Raw genomic sequence first — 13,382 nt, forward strand, 5'->3', positions numbered from 1 at the left:
CTCACTGATTAGCCAATGGGAAGGGTAGCGGTCGTACGCTAATTACCATGTTTCTCTTTTATTAGATAGGATAAGTATATCTTGGGAAATTTCAGCTATTTTTATGGTTTTGGGCTGATGGCTGCCAAGATGTGTATCTTTAGCTCTTACATCTTCTCCTAACAAGTCTGTTCCTTAAAACCCTCCAATGATACCCTATATTAATGCTGAGAATAAATTAAGCATATTTAAAAGTTGAATCTCTCCTTCCTTCATTGACCAAGACATGTAAAGTAAAACAAAATTAAATCCAAACTTGAATAGTCTATTCCTTTTCCAAACATCCTCTTCCTACATCCTAGCTCTCTCTCACCAGGTGGTACTGCTATCCACCCAGTCCTCAAGTTAGAAACCTGAAAAAATCCATGCTACTCCTTTTTTACCATCTCGATTATTTTACCTCAAATGTAATCCATTTCTTCCTCCGTTATGACTGCTTTAGTTCACGCCCTCATCTCTTACCCAGAGCAACCCCTAACAGAGCTCCCCAATTCCTACCTTGTTACCTCTGCAATTCAACCCTTCATACCACTCCAAAAACCTAATACTAAAATGCCTCAGGATACCATTCCCCTGCTGAAGACCTTTTATAGACTCTACATGACAAAATTCAAGCTTCCCTGCATGCTTTTAAAAATCTCTAAAATTCTTCTACTACCCAAGTCTTCATCTTCCATAATTCCTGCCACTCCCTGCCTCCCACTTTATGCTTCAGGGATACAGAATTGCTTGTGTGTTCCTAGAACGCATACCATGTTTCCAAGCTCTGGCTCATGCTGTTCCCTCTCCCAACAATGTCCTGCCTCTGCTCTCACTCCCCACCATCCAAAACCTAACGAAATTCTTATCATTCTTTTTCTGGGGCAGGAACTAGTTAGTTAGAAACTAGGAGACTCTCCCTATTTCCAAGAGCTGGGTTTGTGGCCCTCCTCTAAATTCCCACAGCCCTTTGGCATCTCTCTAGCTGAGCACTTACTACAACTGGAAACTGAAATGAACTGTTTATGTTTCTGTTTCTCATATAACACTGGGCACATCTAGGGCAGAGAACCTACTGCCCTGACCTCAGCGCAGTGATCTATTGAGCTCTTCCTCTGGCTATGTGCTGAAACAGCCTTTGATAAGAGCTTAAAAAAGGGAGAGTCTCGTAATCAGTGACTTCACGGTAAAAGAAAGAACTGAACTGGGAATGAGGAATTGCTTCTTAAACATACTAATAAGTACAAATCTAACCCCTAGTACAAAAACATAGTGTCAGCATTCAATTAGGGCAGTGTGGTAAAGTAAGGCCCTCTCCACAGCCCCCCTCCAAAAAAAAAAAAAAAAAAAGGCATTTCGGGAAAGACACCTACATGAAACACAGAGGTGGGAAAGTACAGTGAAAATTATGGTTTGGTTTTTCAACATTACTGCCTGGAAATTTAAAAAAAATGAACAGAAATTCTATTAAGTACTGAGAGACTTGTGGGAAATGGGTAATAATAAAAAATTATAATGGAATAATTTATGAATGACAAAGATGACAAAATTGGCTACTAAGAGGAGCTTATCAACTCCTCTACAAACCTTTTGTCTAATTCTGCAATGGCTTTAGGTACCTATGTGGATGAAGGGGAAATGGAGACGTTGGGAAATAACTAAAGCAAAAGTTAGACCTCTAGCTGGGTCAGTGCTGTAATTTCAGTATTTTAATTTCCCAAGGAAGAAGGGTTTCAAAAGATACAGCATACCCTTTGCCAGTCACCGCCATGCACCGATCCTCTTCCCCAATCTCATCACCATCTTTTCAAAAAAATTCAAAGTCTAAATATCATATTTTAATGTCTTTTAATGGCTTCAGGAAAGAATCATTAAAATGTCTCTAAATTTGGCAGTCCAAACAAATCTCAAGTCATACTAACCCAAATGTTTCTTAAGCTCAAGTTCCATAAACTTTTCACTCTTAAACCCTCAACATCCATTTTTCACAGTGGGAATCAACAAACTTTACAGAACTTTACGACTTCTATTTTCAGTACTAGGCTAACTGATTCGCCCCCCTGCCCCCCCCCCAAGCAGGTCATAATATCCTCATTATTGCTAATAAATAAAGTTGAGAAATCATATTGAGGTTAGCTTAAGTAAAAGATAGCCAGAAATTATACAAACTAATAGAAGCGTGGTTAATTTAAATCCACCAATGATTTTAAGAACCACATTATAATAAATTATAAACTGTTTTCATCTCTACCATCCAATTAAAAAAATTTTTTTTTAAAATATATTTTATTGATTTTTTACAGAGAGGAAGGGAGAGAGATAGAGAGTCAGAAACATCGATGAGAGAGAAACATCGATCAGCCGCCTCCTGCACATCCCCGACTGGGGATGTGCCCGCAACCCAGGTACATGCCCCCGACCGGAACCGAACCTGGGACCCTTCAGTCCGCAGGCCGACGCTCTATCCACTGAGCCAAACCAGTCTCGGCCAATTAAAAATTTTTTAAATCATGTTTAAGGGCACAAACTTGCAACTAGTACATAAGTAATTCCTGGAGATCTAAAACACAGTACAGTGAATATAGACAGCAATTCTGTATGACAATCATCAAACTTATTTTATTCCAACAACACACACAAAAAAGATGATCATGTGACATGACAGAGATGCTATCACTACAATGGCAATCATATTGCAATATATAAATATCAAATCTACATGCTGTACAACTTAAGTTTAAACAATGTTATGTGTCCAATATACTTCAAATTTTTAAAGAAATTCACAGATAAAGGTGCATTTAGATTTGAATGGAAAGTGTAACCTGTTTGTCCCTATGAGCCATTTCTGAAAGTGCTAATGAAAAATAGCATGGTCTAAAGATGGGTAAGATCAAGGAGAAAGAGGACAGAAAAGATGTCATCTACAAACAACTAAGCAGTCCCCAGAAGGAGGTGGATATGAATGCAAGGTTTTGGTATCTCGTTTACAAATTTAAATTTAAAACGGAGTAAGTGGACTCACACGCACTTCTTGGTACCCAACATAATACTAAAAGGTGGGGTAGGGGGAGAAGACATTGGTCTTATTATTAAGAGGATATGGAAAGAAAGACAAGAGGCAAAACGTCTTTTGCTCTAAACCATCTACCAACCTTCCTATCAAAATTCCTCTGCCAGGCAAGTGTTTTCTTTCCCTCTTATTTATGTACCATCTTAGGTGAGGAAGAACTCAAGAACTTCAGTGTCTGGAATTTATGAAGCCAGCCCTAAAAATAAAAGTGCTCTTGGTCTTTTTGCAGACATAAGCTACACCAGAACCTTAGTGTATCTGAACTTTCACTAACAGCAAACCACTTTGAATGAAGAAGCACCTTTAAAGTCAGCAAGCGTCACACACCTCTCAAGAAACTCCCAAGTACCATGACAGCCATCCTTTGACCGGCAAGCTCTCTGCTCTTCAAAGGGGAAAAAGAAAAACCCAAACGCGCCAGGAATTGACACACTCCACAAACTTTAGAGACAAGGCAGTCTTCCCGCCCTCAAAAATACAGGGCCCCGTCCCCCCACGACTACGGGACATGCCCCCGCCCCTAAGGCGCGCTCTCCTCTACGCCCATGGCTTCCCACCACCTCCCCCTTAATGAGAAAGTGCTTCCATGGCGCCCCCCAAAGTGTCCAAGAGCAGCAGCCCCAGGCGCACTGGAGCCCAAAGGCTGCGAGAAGGGGCCGGAACCGCAGCGTGTCCATTCCAATCCCCCTCGGAGCCCCACGCGTGTTTTTTAAAAATCGCACGTCGGGAGCGTGTCCCCGCCGACACGCTCGATGCCCCGACGGCTCTGGGACAGCCACAGGCTGGCGGTGAACTCAGCGACTAACGAGCACCCATCCCCACGCCGCCCCCCAGGGGCAGGGGCACCGAGCCCAAAGGCACGCAGGGGGCCCCCTCGCCCCAGGCACCCTCCTCCCCCACTGTCTGTAAATTCCAAAATACACCCAGCACATCTCCGTCGGCGGGAGGGTCGCTAAGCAATCGGCTCGTCGCTTCCCAGGGACCTCGGAGACCCGCACCCTGAAACTCGAGATGATGTGGGGGTGTGACCTGGGCTGCGCCCCTCCTCCCCCGCCCCCCGGGAAAATCCCGCGCGGTCGAGGCGACTCACCAGACCAGGGAACACAGAGAGAGGCAAGAGACCAGGGCCAAGGCCCGCCGGTACTTCTTCATCTTCTCCTCCTTCTTCCCCCGGCCAGAAGGCGGCACATCCTCCCTGCAGCCGCCACTGCCGAGGCCAAGATGGAGGAGCCGGAGCGCGAGGATGGGAGCGCGAGTCCGAAGGGCTGCGGCGACGGGGGAGCGGCTCCTCGGCGGCCCGCGTGCCGGCCGCCCTCACCCAGGGGCCCGCGGGGGCGCTTCACAGGACTCCGGGGTCTGCCGCTGCTGCCAGCTCGTCGCGCCCGCCTCCTCCAGCCGCCGCCGCCGCCACAGCCACCCCGTATCCCCCGCCCGCCCCGGCTCTCCCTCCGGGCTGCCCGCGACCAACGGCCGCAGCGGACTCGCCCGCCAACAGCCAATCACCGGCGGGGCCGCGACACCTCACACACCGCTGAGCTGGAAGCAGCCGCGTCACCCACGTCCCGCGGCGCTCGCCACTCCACCGGCCCTCGCGCGGGCCACGCCCCCTCCGACGTCTCTGGCGGAGAAGCCGGAGGGGGGAGGACACAAAGCGCGAGAGCAGCGAAGCCACCGCCCGCCCACCTCAAGTCCCGCCCAGTCAGGGGGCTCAGGTTCAGGAAGTCAGAGAGGAGCCCCGTGACGCTCAGCCTGCTTCCTTACGAAGGCCCGCCCCTTTGTCCAGGACGCGCTGAGTCCGCGCAAGGCCTCTTGGGAGTTGTAGTTTACCCTCCGGAACCTTCCTTTCCCTTTTCCTTTCCCCGTCCCTCCTGGAATTAGAGTGGATGGAGAGGTTTATAGTTTGGCTTTTCACTACAAGACTGACCAGCTTTGGAATTATTGCACTCAGTTTTCCTCTTTGGGCACAGTTTTTTGGGTGGCCTAGAATGATGGTGGAGAGAAAAAAACCTATACTAATAAGATTTAAAAGGTGTTTTTCCCTGCGTCAATGGGCCTGGGCCATCGAGTCAGGTGCTGATTGGTACGCGGGAAGGGGTGTGCCAACATTCTTCTCACCTGATTGGTTGGGGTGGAAAGTCCTTCGCCTCTCCGCCTGCGGGAGAATTTCGCCGCCCTCCAGGTTCCTCTGATCGGGTGCGCTCTGTGGGTCCCCGTCCCGCTGGATTCCTGCTGTGGGTGGGCCGGGAAAGTCCGGAAGGGAAACTTAGGCTCCTGCTGGGGAGTTCCAAGTCCTAGGGTTCTTCCGAGCGGGGAAGGCTACCCCATATGACCGCTTCTCAGTCTTTAGTAACAGCCATGTGGTCACCCCAGATTTTTATGCCAGGGAACCCAAAAAATCTCCCAGAAGCTAGTTTAGAGGCACTGCCTATACTCCGAAATGCTTTACCGCTTTTCTTCCCAAGCGCTTCTTTTTTGTTGTTTTTTTTGTTTTGTTTTGTTAATCCTTACCCAAGGATATTTTTCCATTGATTATTTTTTAGAGAGAATGTAAGGGAGGGGGAGAGACACATGATGTGAGAGAGGCCAGTATTTTAATCCATTTTCTACAGCACCAATACAATAGATACTAAATATTTATTGAAAGAAAGGAAAAGAAGGGAAGGAAAGTTTTGTTCCCAATACTTTAAATGTTTATTTCATAAAACTTTCAGGTCAAAACCACATGAGTTATTATCATAAGTTTGACATGTGTATGGCTCTGAACATATATATATATATACTAGAGGCCCAATGCACGAAATTCGTGCAAGAGTAGGCCTTCACAGCCCCTGCTGCCTTGGCTGCCCTCACAGCCTCGGCATCATCCGACCAGAAGATCGTCCAGTCGTTCTGCTGTTCAGCAGTTTGGTCACTTTGCATATTACGCTTTTATTATTATAGATGAAAATATATATTAATACCTTTAGGATTTTATTTGGAAAAGGTATTACAGGGTCCAAAATTTTTTCATTATTTTTCAAAATGTCTTTATTATAGAAGCAAAATTGGCTATTCAAAATTGCTTTCTAATGTATACATTCCATTACAGAGTAACATCCTAGGACAGTGTGAGAGTACATATATGCATGTTTAGAAACAAAGGTACATGGGGGTTTGTTGTCAGAGGCCTAATAGCAAGTTAGCACTTGCAGTAAAAGGGTGAAGAAGGGAAGGGAGAAGAATGTAAACTCTCCAGTCTTGAGTTTTGGTCATGAGGATACAGAAGGAGCTCAAAGCAACAGCATGTGGGAAGTTAAATGCAATTTAGTAAACATTTTGGCATCCTGGGTGTAGAATGTGGGCATGTGTAGTGGTCTCTCTGAATTGAAAAGACTTTTATCATTACAGCTATGAGGGAGGACTAGTGAACATGGGTTTTGCACAATAAGTGATCAGGAGCAGAAGGTGATATTTCCTTTTCATCACTTCTACTTACTCCCTCTCTGTGTATTCATCAGCTCCCCACCCACTCCGCCATGCTGTCTGCCCTCAGTTCCTTCACTAACACACCACACACACACACACACACACACACACACACACACCACTTTTTCCAAGCCTGCTAAGTTTTCTCAAGAGCGACATGTCCAGTTTCAACACCAATATGCTTTCATAGTGGAGATGAACTCTTGCCTGATGCAGGGGAAGTGCTGTAGGTGTTCAGAGGAAAAAGGCGGGGATGGATCAAGCTGGCTACTCCAGGGAAGTAGTGGGAGAGAAGGATTAGGACTGGGCCTTAAAGCCGCTGGATGAATATTCCCTGGCCAAGGGAGATGGAGCCACTGAGCATGTCCATGTCGTCTTTCAGGTGCGGATGGCACTTCCCAGGCATTGAGAAGGGCAGAAAGCTAAGGAATGGAGGTTCGCCTCCTATACTCAAGGGGAAAGAAAGATGTTTCTTTGTATACTTGTAAAGATGTTTCTTTGTTCGCCTCCTATACTCAAGGGGAAAGAAAGATGGTCAGTTTACCTTGAGAGGAGGCATGTCAGGGGGTTGTAGCAGACACAGGTGAAAGGTAGTTTGGGCAGATGACAGAATGTCTTGAATGTCTAAAGTCCCCCGGGAGTACGTACTGCTTCCACCTGGGTCCAGGGACAGCATCTCTGAGCAGAGTTATTTGTCTTTCTTTCCAGTGAGAAACCAGTACAGATTCTCGGCCTTAATCTTGAAAAAGGCAGCCAATTCCTCTCTTACCTGTTGAAGGAAGGCCCAGCGGTAGTTACTGACCCGGGGAAGAGCTCAGCTGTTTGCTGGATGCAGAGTTTTCTCCCAGAGAAAAAAATTAGTCATCAGAGAACTAGGAAATCCAAAGAACTTTCCTCTGACGTCATCAGAACATTCACATAATCTATCTTTAATTTGAACATTCTCACAACATTAGAAACCTGTCGAGATAAAAGAATATACTGAGAGAGGGGGGGAGGCACAATATGAACAAGGGATACATGGAGAGAAAAGAGGAGAGATGGGGAGCTGGAGGAGGAGTGAATAAGAAATGAACTTGGCAAGTCCTGCAGCTTTGTGGTCACCATGGTGACCTCATGAAGTCATTTCTCTGTCTTCTTCCGAGTTTCAAGAAAATCTTTGAAGGATTGACCTGCAGTCCAAGGAAGCCAAATGAACAGTGGAAGAGATCCTATATCTTTATCCTTTTTCATTGCTCTTACTGGCAGCAATCAATGTGAAGTTTGGGGTTTGACTTTTTTTTTTTTTTTTTTAATAAAAGAGGAATTTATGAAAAAGTGTAAATGCTAGAAGCTGAATAGTGATAGGAGCAGCAGGCTGATAACCATGATGACTGGGGAAACAAGGCCTCATCCCATGCTTTCCTGCTGTGGTTGTGTAAGAAACTGAAAATGCACAACCAGGAAGTGGCGCCTGGGTTCTCGCTTTTGTTCCTGAAATGTCTGGGGTAAGCCAGAGCCAGGGAGAAAGGGCTCTTCCGAAGCATACTAACTTTGTTCTCAGTGGGTTTGTTTGAACGTCTAACACCCCCAGGGAGCACATGAAAGGACAAACACACACAGGGCCACCGTGCTGCTGAGGGTTACAGTCTGGCCAAATAAAACGCAAGATTAAACACCAGCGTGTATCCATCCTGTGTTTCCCTAAGAGAACCTTCGTATTGGCCGAAAGGACATGGGGAAACACACTGGGCCAATAGTGTGTTGCTTGGGACAGTAAATACGCCAAAGGAGAACTTATCTTTGGGTCCCACATGGCTACGTGACCCTCTGATATCACCAGTGTGATGTTGCAGCTTCCCAGACACAGCTGTCTTTGAACACATGCAACATAGGGCTGTCAATGAATAAATAAACCTCCATGAGCAGGAGAGAGCCCACACCTAGACACCCTGCAATTCGATCCTGTTGTGTTTCACCTTCCACAGGCTTCGGCCACACGGTGCATGTGTTTACAAAAATCACACACACACACACACACACACACACACACACACACACACACACACGGGAAACCAGATTTTTTCTGTTGTGCTTAATGGTGACACAAATTATGGGTTGCTCTATTCTCCATTGTTTCTATGCAAACTGCTTGACTTTTTGTTCATAAAATTAAAATTAGCAGCAACAACAACAACAACAAAAAGAATCTTTTTCTCCTCACTCCCACCCTTCTTGCTATTTTATATCTAAAGGTTGATACAACTCATTGACTTGGGTAAAATGGAGACAAGAGTCAACAGAAAGAGTACAGAAAAAAACCCCAGCCCCTCACTCAACACTTCTGAGGCCTTAGGTAAGGCTCTTAATTTCCCTAAGTCTGTAAAATGAGAACGAGGAGGCTCCTCTGGGATTGAAAAGATAATCAAATAAGGTAATGGGAGCTTTTAGCAAAGTGTCCAGCACAGAGTCGTCACTGCTGAACTATTAGTCTAATCTTAATCTGAATCAGTGGGTGGAAGAGAACACAAAATACTTGAAAAACATCCATTAGGACTATTTTTAGTCTTCAAAGCAGTTCTGCCAGTTGAGGAACATATTTTGTGTATTGTATTCACTGATCTGGCACTTAGCACTTAAAGTGCCTTGTATTTTCTCAACAATGAAACAATCAATTGCTGAGTTTATCTTAATGACTCTTTTCAGCACCCCCGGCTACCATCTGCACAGAATAAACTAGACCTAAATAGTATTCTTCCGTCCATGTTGCCTTCCTGTCATGTATATAGATTTCTAAGAGCTCTGCCTATAATGATATTCCTTATGTTCTGCTTTATTTCGAAGCGTTCAATATACTTCTGCAAATTAGGGAGGAGAAAAAGTTGAGACACACAAATTGGACATAGGATGTCTATATTCTAGAGCAGGGGTCCTCAAACTTTTTAAACAGGGGGCCAGTTCACTGTCCCTCAGACCGTTGGAGGGCCGGACTATAGTTAAAAAAAAAACTATGAACAAATTCCTATGCACACTGCACATATCTTATTTTGAAGTAAAAAAACAAAACGGGAACAAATACAATATTTGTATTTGCATGTGGCCCGCGGGCCATAGTTTGAGGACCCCTGTTCTAGAGTGTCTAAATGTCTAGAATAGATTCTCAGGGCTGGGAGGATGCAAGTCCTCATGTTAGCGAACCACGAAAGATGAAATGATAGCTCAGAGTCTGTGTCAGCAGACCAGGTGGGGCTGAAGTTCCCCATGTCTTAACCCACTCATTATGACTCTGTAGGTGGGGCTCTCGCTGAGATCACCATGAATAACCCAGGTGAAGACAGGCCTGAAGCAAGCAGAGTCTTGCTGGCCCCAGGTAAATCTGTTATGAGTATTTTCCTACTACTTTATATGGGGAGAAGGAGAGAGCTGGCTCCCGGGGACAGACCCAGAAACATGTGCTCACATACTGCTTTTTGCTTACAATGAATAAAACTCGAGATTTTTATTATTTGTTTATGACCACCACCCCTTCTATCTTCTGGAAATAGTATTTCCTTGTTCTAGGGTAACTGAACTCCCCCCACCTTGCACCTGGCCCCAAGGGGTCTGTCTGGATGGGTGCTGTCCTCACCCTCCTGGCCAGTGATTGGCCTCTTGTGGGAGCACGTGACCCAGGTTAGCCCATTCTGAGTCTTTCCTTGGGATTTTTCAAACTGGAGTTTAGGGGATGTGTCTTTGTTTGTTTGTTTGTTTGTTTGTTTTTAATCTGTGTGATGTCTAAGGGATGGAGCTGGGACCCAGGGACTGCTGGGACCCTTGATTAGGAGCAAATGAAGTCAGCAGCAGAGAGAAGCAGAGATAAAGGATAAAGGTCCTACTGATATTCAAGCCCTGGCTCCAGTTTTCCCAGGACAGGATGTCCTTTCTGGAGTCTGGTTAAAGGAGACAAGGCGATCCTCTGTTATTTAAGCTAGTTCGAGTTGGACTTCTGATTCCTGAAATCAAAAGAATTCCAGTTGGCATGCCCTGCCTACCTGAAGAATGTATTTCCTCACAGGTGAAAAGAGCAACGTAATTATTTTGCATGATAAAGAACTGATAGGTAAATAGCTTTCGGTCTTTAGAACCAGTTTCTAGACAATAATTAGAAATGACAAGTAATGCTGCTGTTGACTCTACTTGACAGGGATTGTTAACGCCTGACTTCCTCTGTGAAATCTATGTTTTAAAGCTATTTCACACAAAATGATTTCCCACTCATCAAACCCAGCAGCCCTTTTCTTCCTTCTCTTATGTCTCAAGTTCGCTTGTCCAGCTGTGTTTGCATTCGGAGCCTTTCTGTTCCTTAGGAAATGTTATCCCATCACTTGCAAGTTTCCATTCGTTAGAATTCATCTTTTTGTGTCTTTAACCTCCATCTCCACTGCTTCTTTCCCATCTGCTCACATACATCTTTATATCTTCCCTGTTAATAGGAGTTTTAAGTGAACTTGTTTTGTTAAAATAAGTGCCTTCGTATCTAAACCCACAGCAGCAATTTGATCCTCCAAATAGGTAACCTCAGTGGTTACATGTATTCTGATTTGAAATAAAACCAAATAACTTTTTGAAATTGAAATATAATCGACATATTACATTGTGTAAATTTATGATGCACAATGTGTTGACTTGATACACTTTATATTACAACATGACTATGGTCTTAGCTAGATATCACCTCTGTCATGCCATATTTCTTCTTAGTAGTGGGAACAGTTAAGATGTAGTCTCTTAGCAACTTTGAAGTTCATCATACAGTATTGTTGTCTATAATCACTGTGCTGTGTGTTACATCTCCAGGATTTATTTATCTACTGGTTTTAAGTCTATACCCTTAAATGACACATCCTCAATTCCCCGATCCTACAGCCCCTGGTAACCACAAATGACTTTTAAAGTAGAAATTCCACTAAAGTTTCCAGTAGACTATAACACCCTCCAGGGTACAGAAGTGTCCTATTTATCTATATCCTTAGAGCCCCCTAGGACTCTGCTTGGCATATACTAGTACTACGTATTCAATAAATGTTGAATGAATGAATGATTTTAATCATCTTCTATAGAGGTCCACTCTCAGACTCACTGGTTATCTCCCTAAGCAATTTCCAAGCTTGGGGTTTTATGAATGCCTGTAATCCTGGAGCCCAAATGTAAAATCATTATAATTCAATTAGAAAAATCTGAGAGACACAATAGTAAACCCAGGGGCAATAGATTAGAACGCCAAGAAAGGTTTAATCTCTAACAAAGACCATGGTCACAAATACACTTAGGCCCAACTCTGACTAGAAAACTGTAATTTATCTAAAGCCACAGAGCACCCAGGGGAGTGGCCTACCTGTAGAGAAGATGAGGGAGAGAAGAGAAGCACTATGGCAACGGGCATGCTCTGAGATCGCTTTGTATTTTCTGCTTGAGAAGAATTGGGCAGTTTTAGTAGGCATATCACCTCTTTTGCTCAAGCAGGGAAAATTGCATTTTGTGAATTGTGTTAGGACCTACTTGTGCTTAATTTTGATGGAGGTTCATGCTAAAAAGGAGGTTTCAGATCCATCCAGGATGGAAATTTCAAATTCTATGAAAAATCAACAGAGATATATTTCTTATTTTACAGGAGGATTTCCCCCAATGAGCAAGAAGAAACAACCTCTTATTTGACTGCTCGACAGGGAAGCTTACAGGAGATGCCACTTTCTCGAGGCCTGCCTTCTGTAGGGAAGAAACAGGATTTGAGAAGCAAGGAGAACTCTGAGGAGCTGGCAGTCCAGACTCTGCCACCAATCACTGGGTGGCCAGGGATGGGATGACCAGGATGACAGGAGGAGGCAGGGCTGACTTTGAGTGTTCTAATCCTGCCTCTTTATTAACTATATAAATGTGGACGAAGCCTTCCAAAGCCACTTCTCCCCAGGCCTATTATTTCCACCAAAGTGACCTGTTCTTTCTCCTACTCCAATAGAGAAATTGCTTCAAACTTGTTCTGGGCCCAGGTCTGTTTTCCAAGCAGTCTGCCTGGCTCAGAAATTTAGCTCCTGCCAGGGACCACTTTCTTATGCAAACAAGGACAGCTATTTCCCCCCAGGCCCTGGCTCAGAGGAATGTTAAACTCTGTTAAGGCCTTTGTGGGACATCCTGGGAGTAAATACAATTTATATCCATTTCATCGTTGGATGCCGGGCCTGTTTTATAGAGCTCTCTATCCCAGTTACTCAACCCAGTCCAATCATGTCTAATATATTCATAGCCAAGATACAAGATATTCTCTTGCTGCTGTCCTTGAAGTATCTTTTTACTTTGGACTTAACTGATCCTCTCAAATGGGTAGCCTGGGCCAGGGAATGCGCACGGGGATTAACAGGACTGAGTTAAGGCTGACCGCAAAGGCAAATCGTTGCCATTCACTCATTAAGTCATCAAACATATTACTTGAGCTCCTGCTGCTTCATTCCAGGCACTGTGCTAGACACTGAGGACACAGAGATGAAAGCTGTGGCCCCTGCCCTCAAGTTGCGCACAGCCCCGCGGGAGGCTGCATGACGTGCTGGTGAAAATCAGACCCGTGTTCTAATCCTGACACTGCATCTTACTAACCGTATAAATGTGGACAAAGCCTTTCTAAGCTTCATTTCCCACATCTACAAAATGGGAATAATAGCCCTACTTCACAAGGTCAATGTGGTCATTAATAAGATGAACTACAGTACCTAGCACATAGAAAGCACTCAATAGATGGCATCTACCATATCATGGTCATCATCGTCCTGGGAACAGCCAGGTAGATGAGCAACTACAATATTGCATGTGACGCCTG

The 13,382-nt window shown here is 44.7% G+C and overlaps 1 protein-coding gene across 8 annotated transcripts in view; it reads right to left on the reverse strand.

Moving 5' to 3' along the window:
- SUCO (SUN domain containing ossification factor) overlaps window positions 1-4,615 on the reverse strand; it is a 56,011-nt gene extending 51,396 nt beyond the window's left edge. For 3 of the 8 annotated variants that reach the window (XM_036344551.1, XM_036344552.1, XM_036344548.1), the window contains exon 1: window positions 4,182-4,615. In XM_036344551.1, the coding sequence (XP_036200444.1) occupies window positions 4,182-4,243 (62 nt within the window). In that variant the 5' untranslated portion in view covers window positions 4,244-4,615. The remainder of the gene's footprint in view (window positions 1-4,181) is intronic. The other 5 variants (XM_036344549.1, XM_036344553.1, XM_036344550.1 and 2 more) reach the window with 3 other exon arrangements.
- Between the last annotated feature and the right edge of the window lie 8,767 nt (window positions 4,616-13,382).

Source organism: Myotis myotis, unplaced genomic scaffold (genome assembly GCF_014108235.1).
Source record: "Myotis myotis isolate mMyoMyo1 unplaced genomic scaffold, mMyoMyo1.p scaffold_m19_p_18, whole genome shotgun sequence".
Lineage (NCBI taxonomy): Eukaryota > Metazoa > Chordata > Mammalia > Chiroptera > Vespertilionidae > Myotis > Myotis myotis.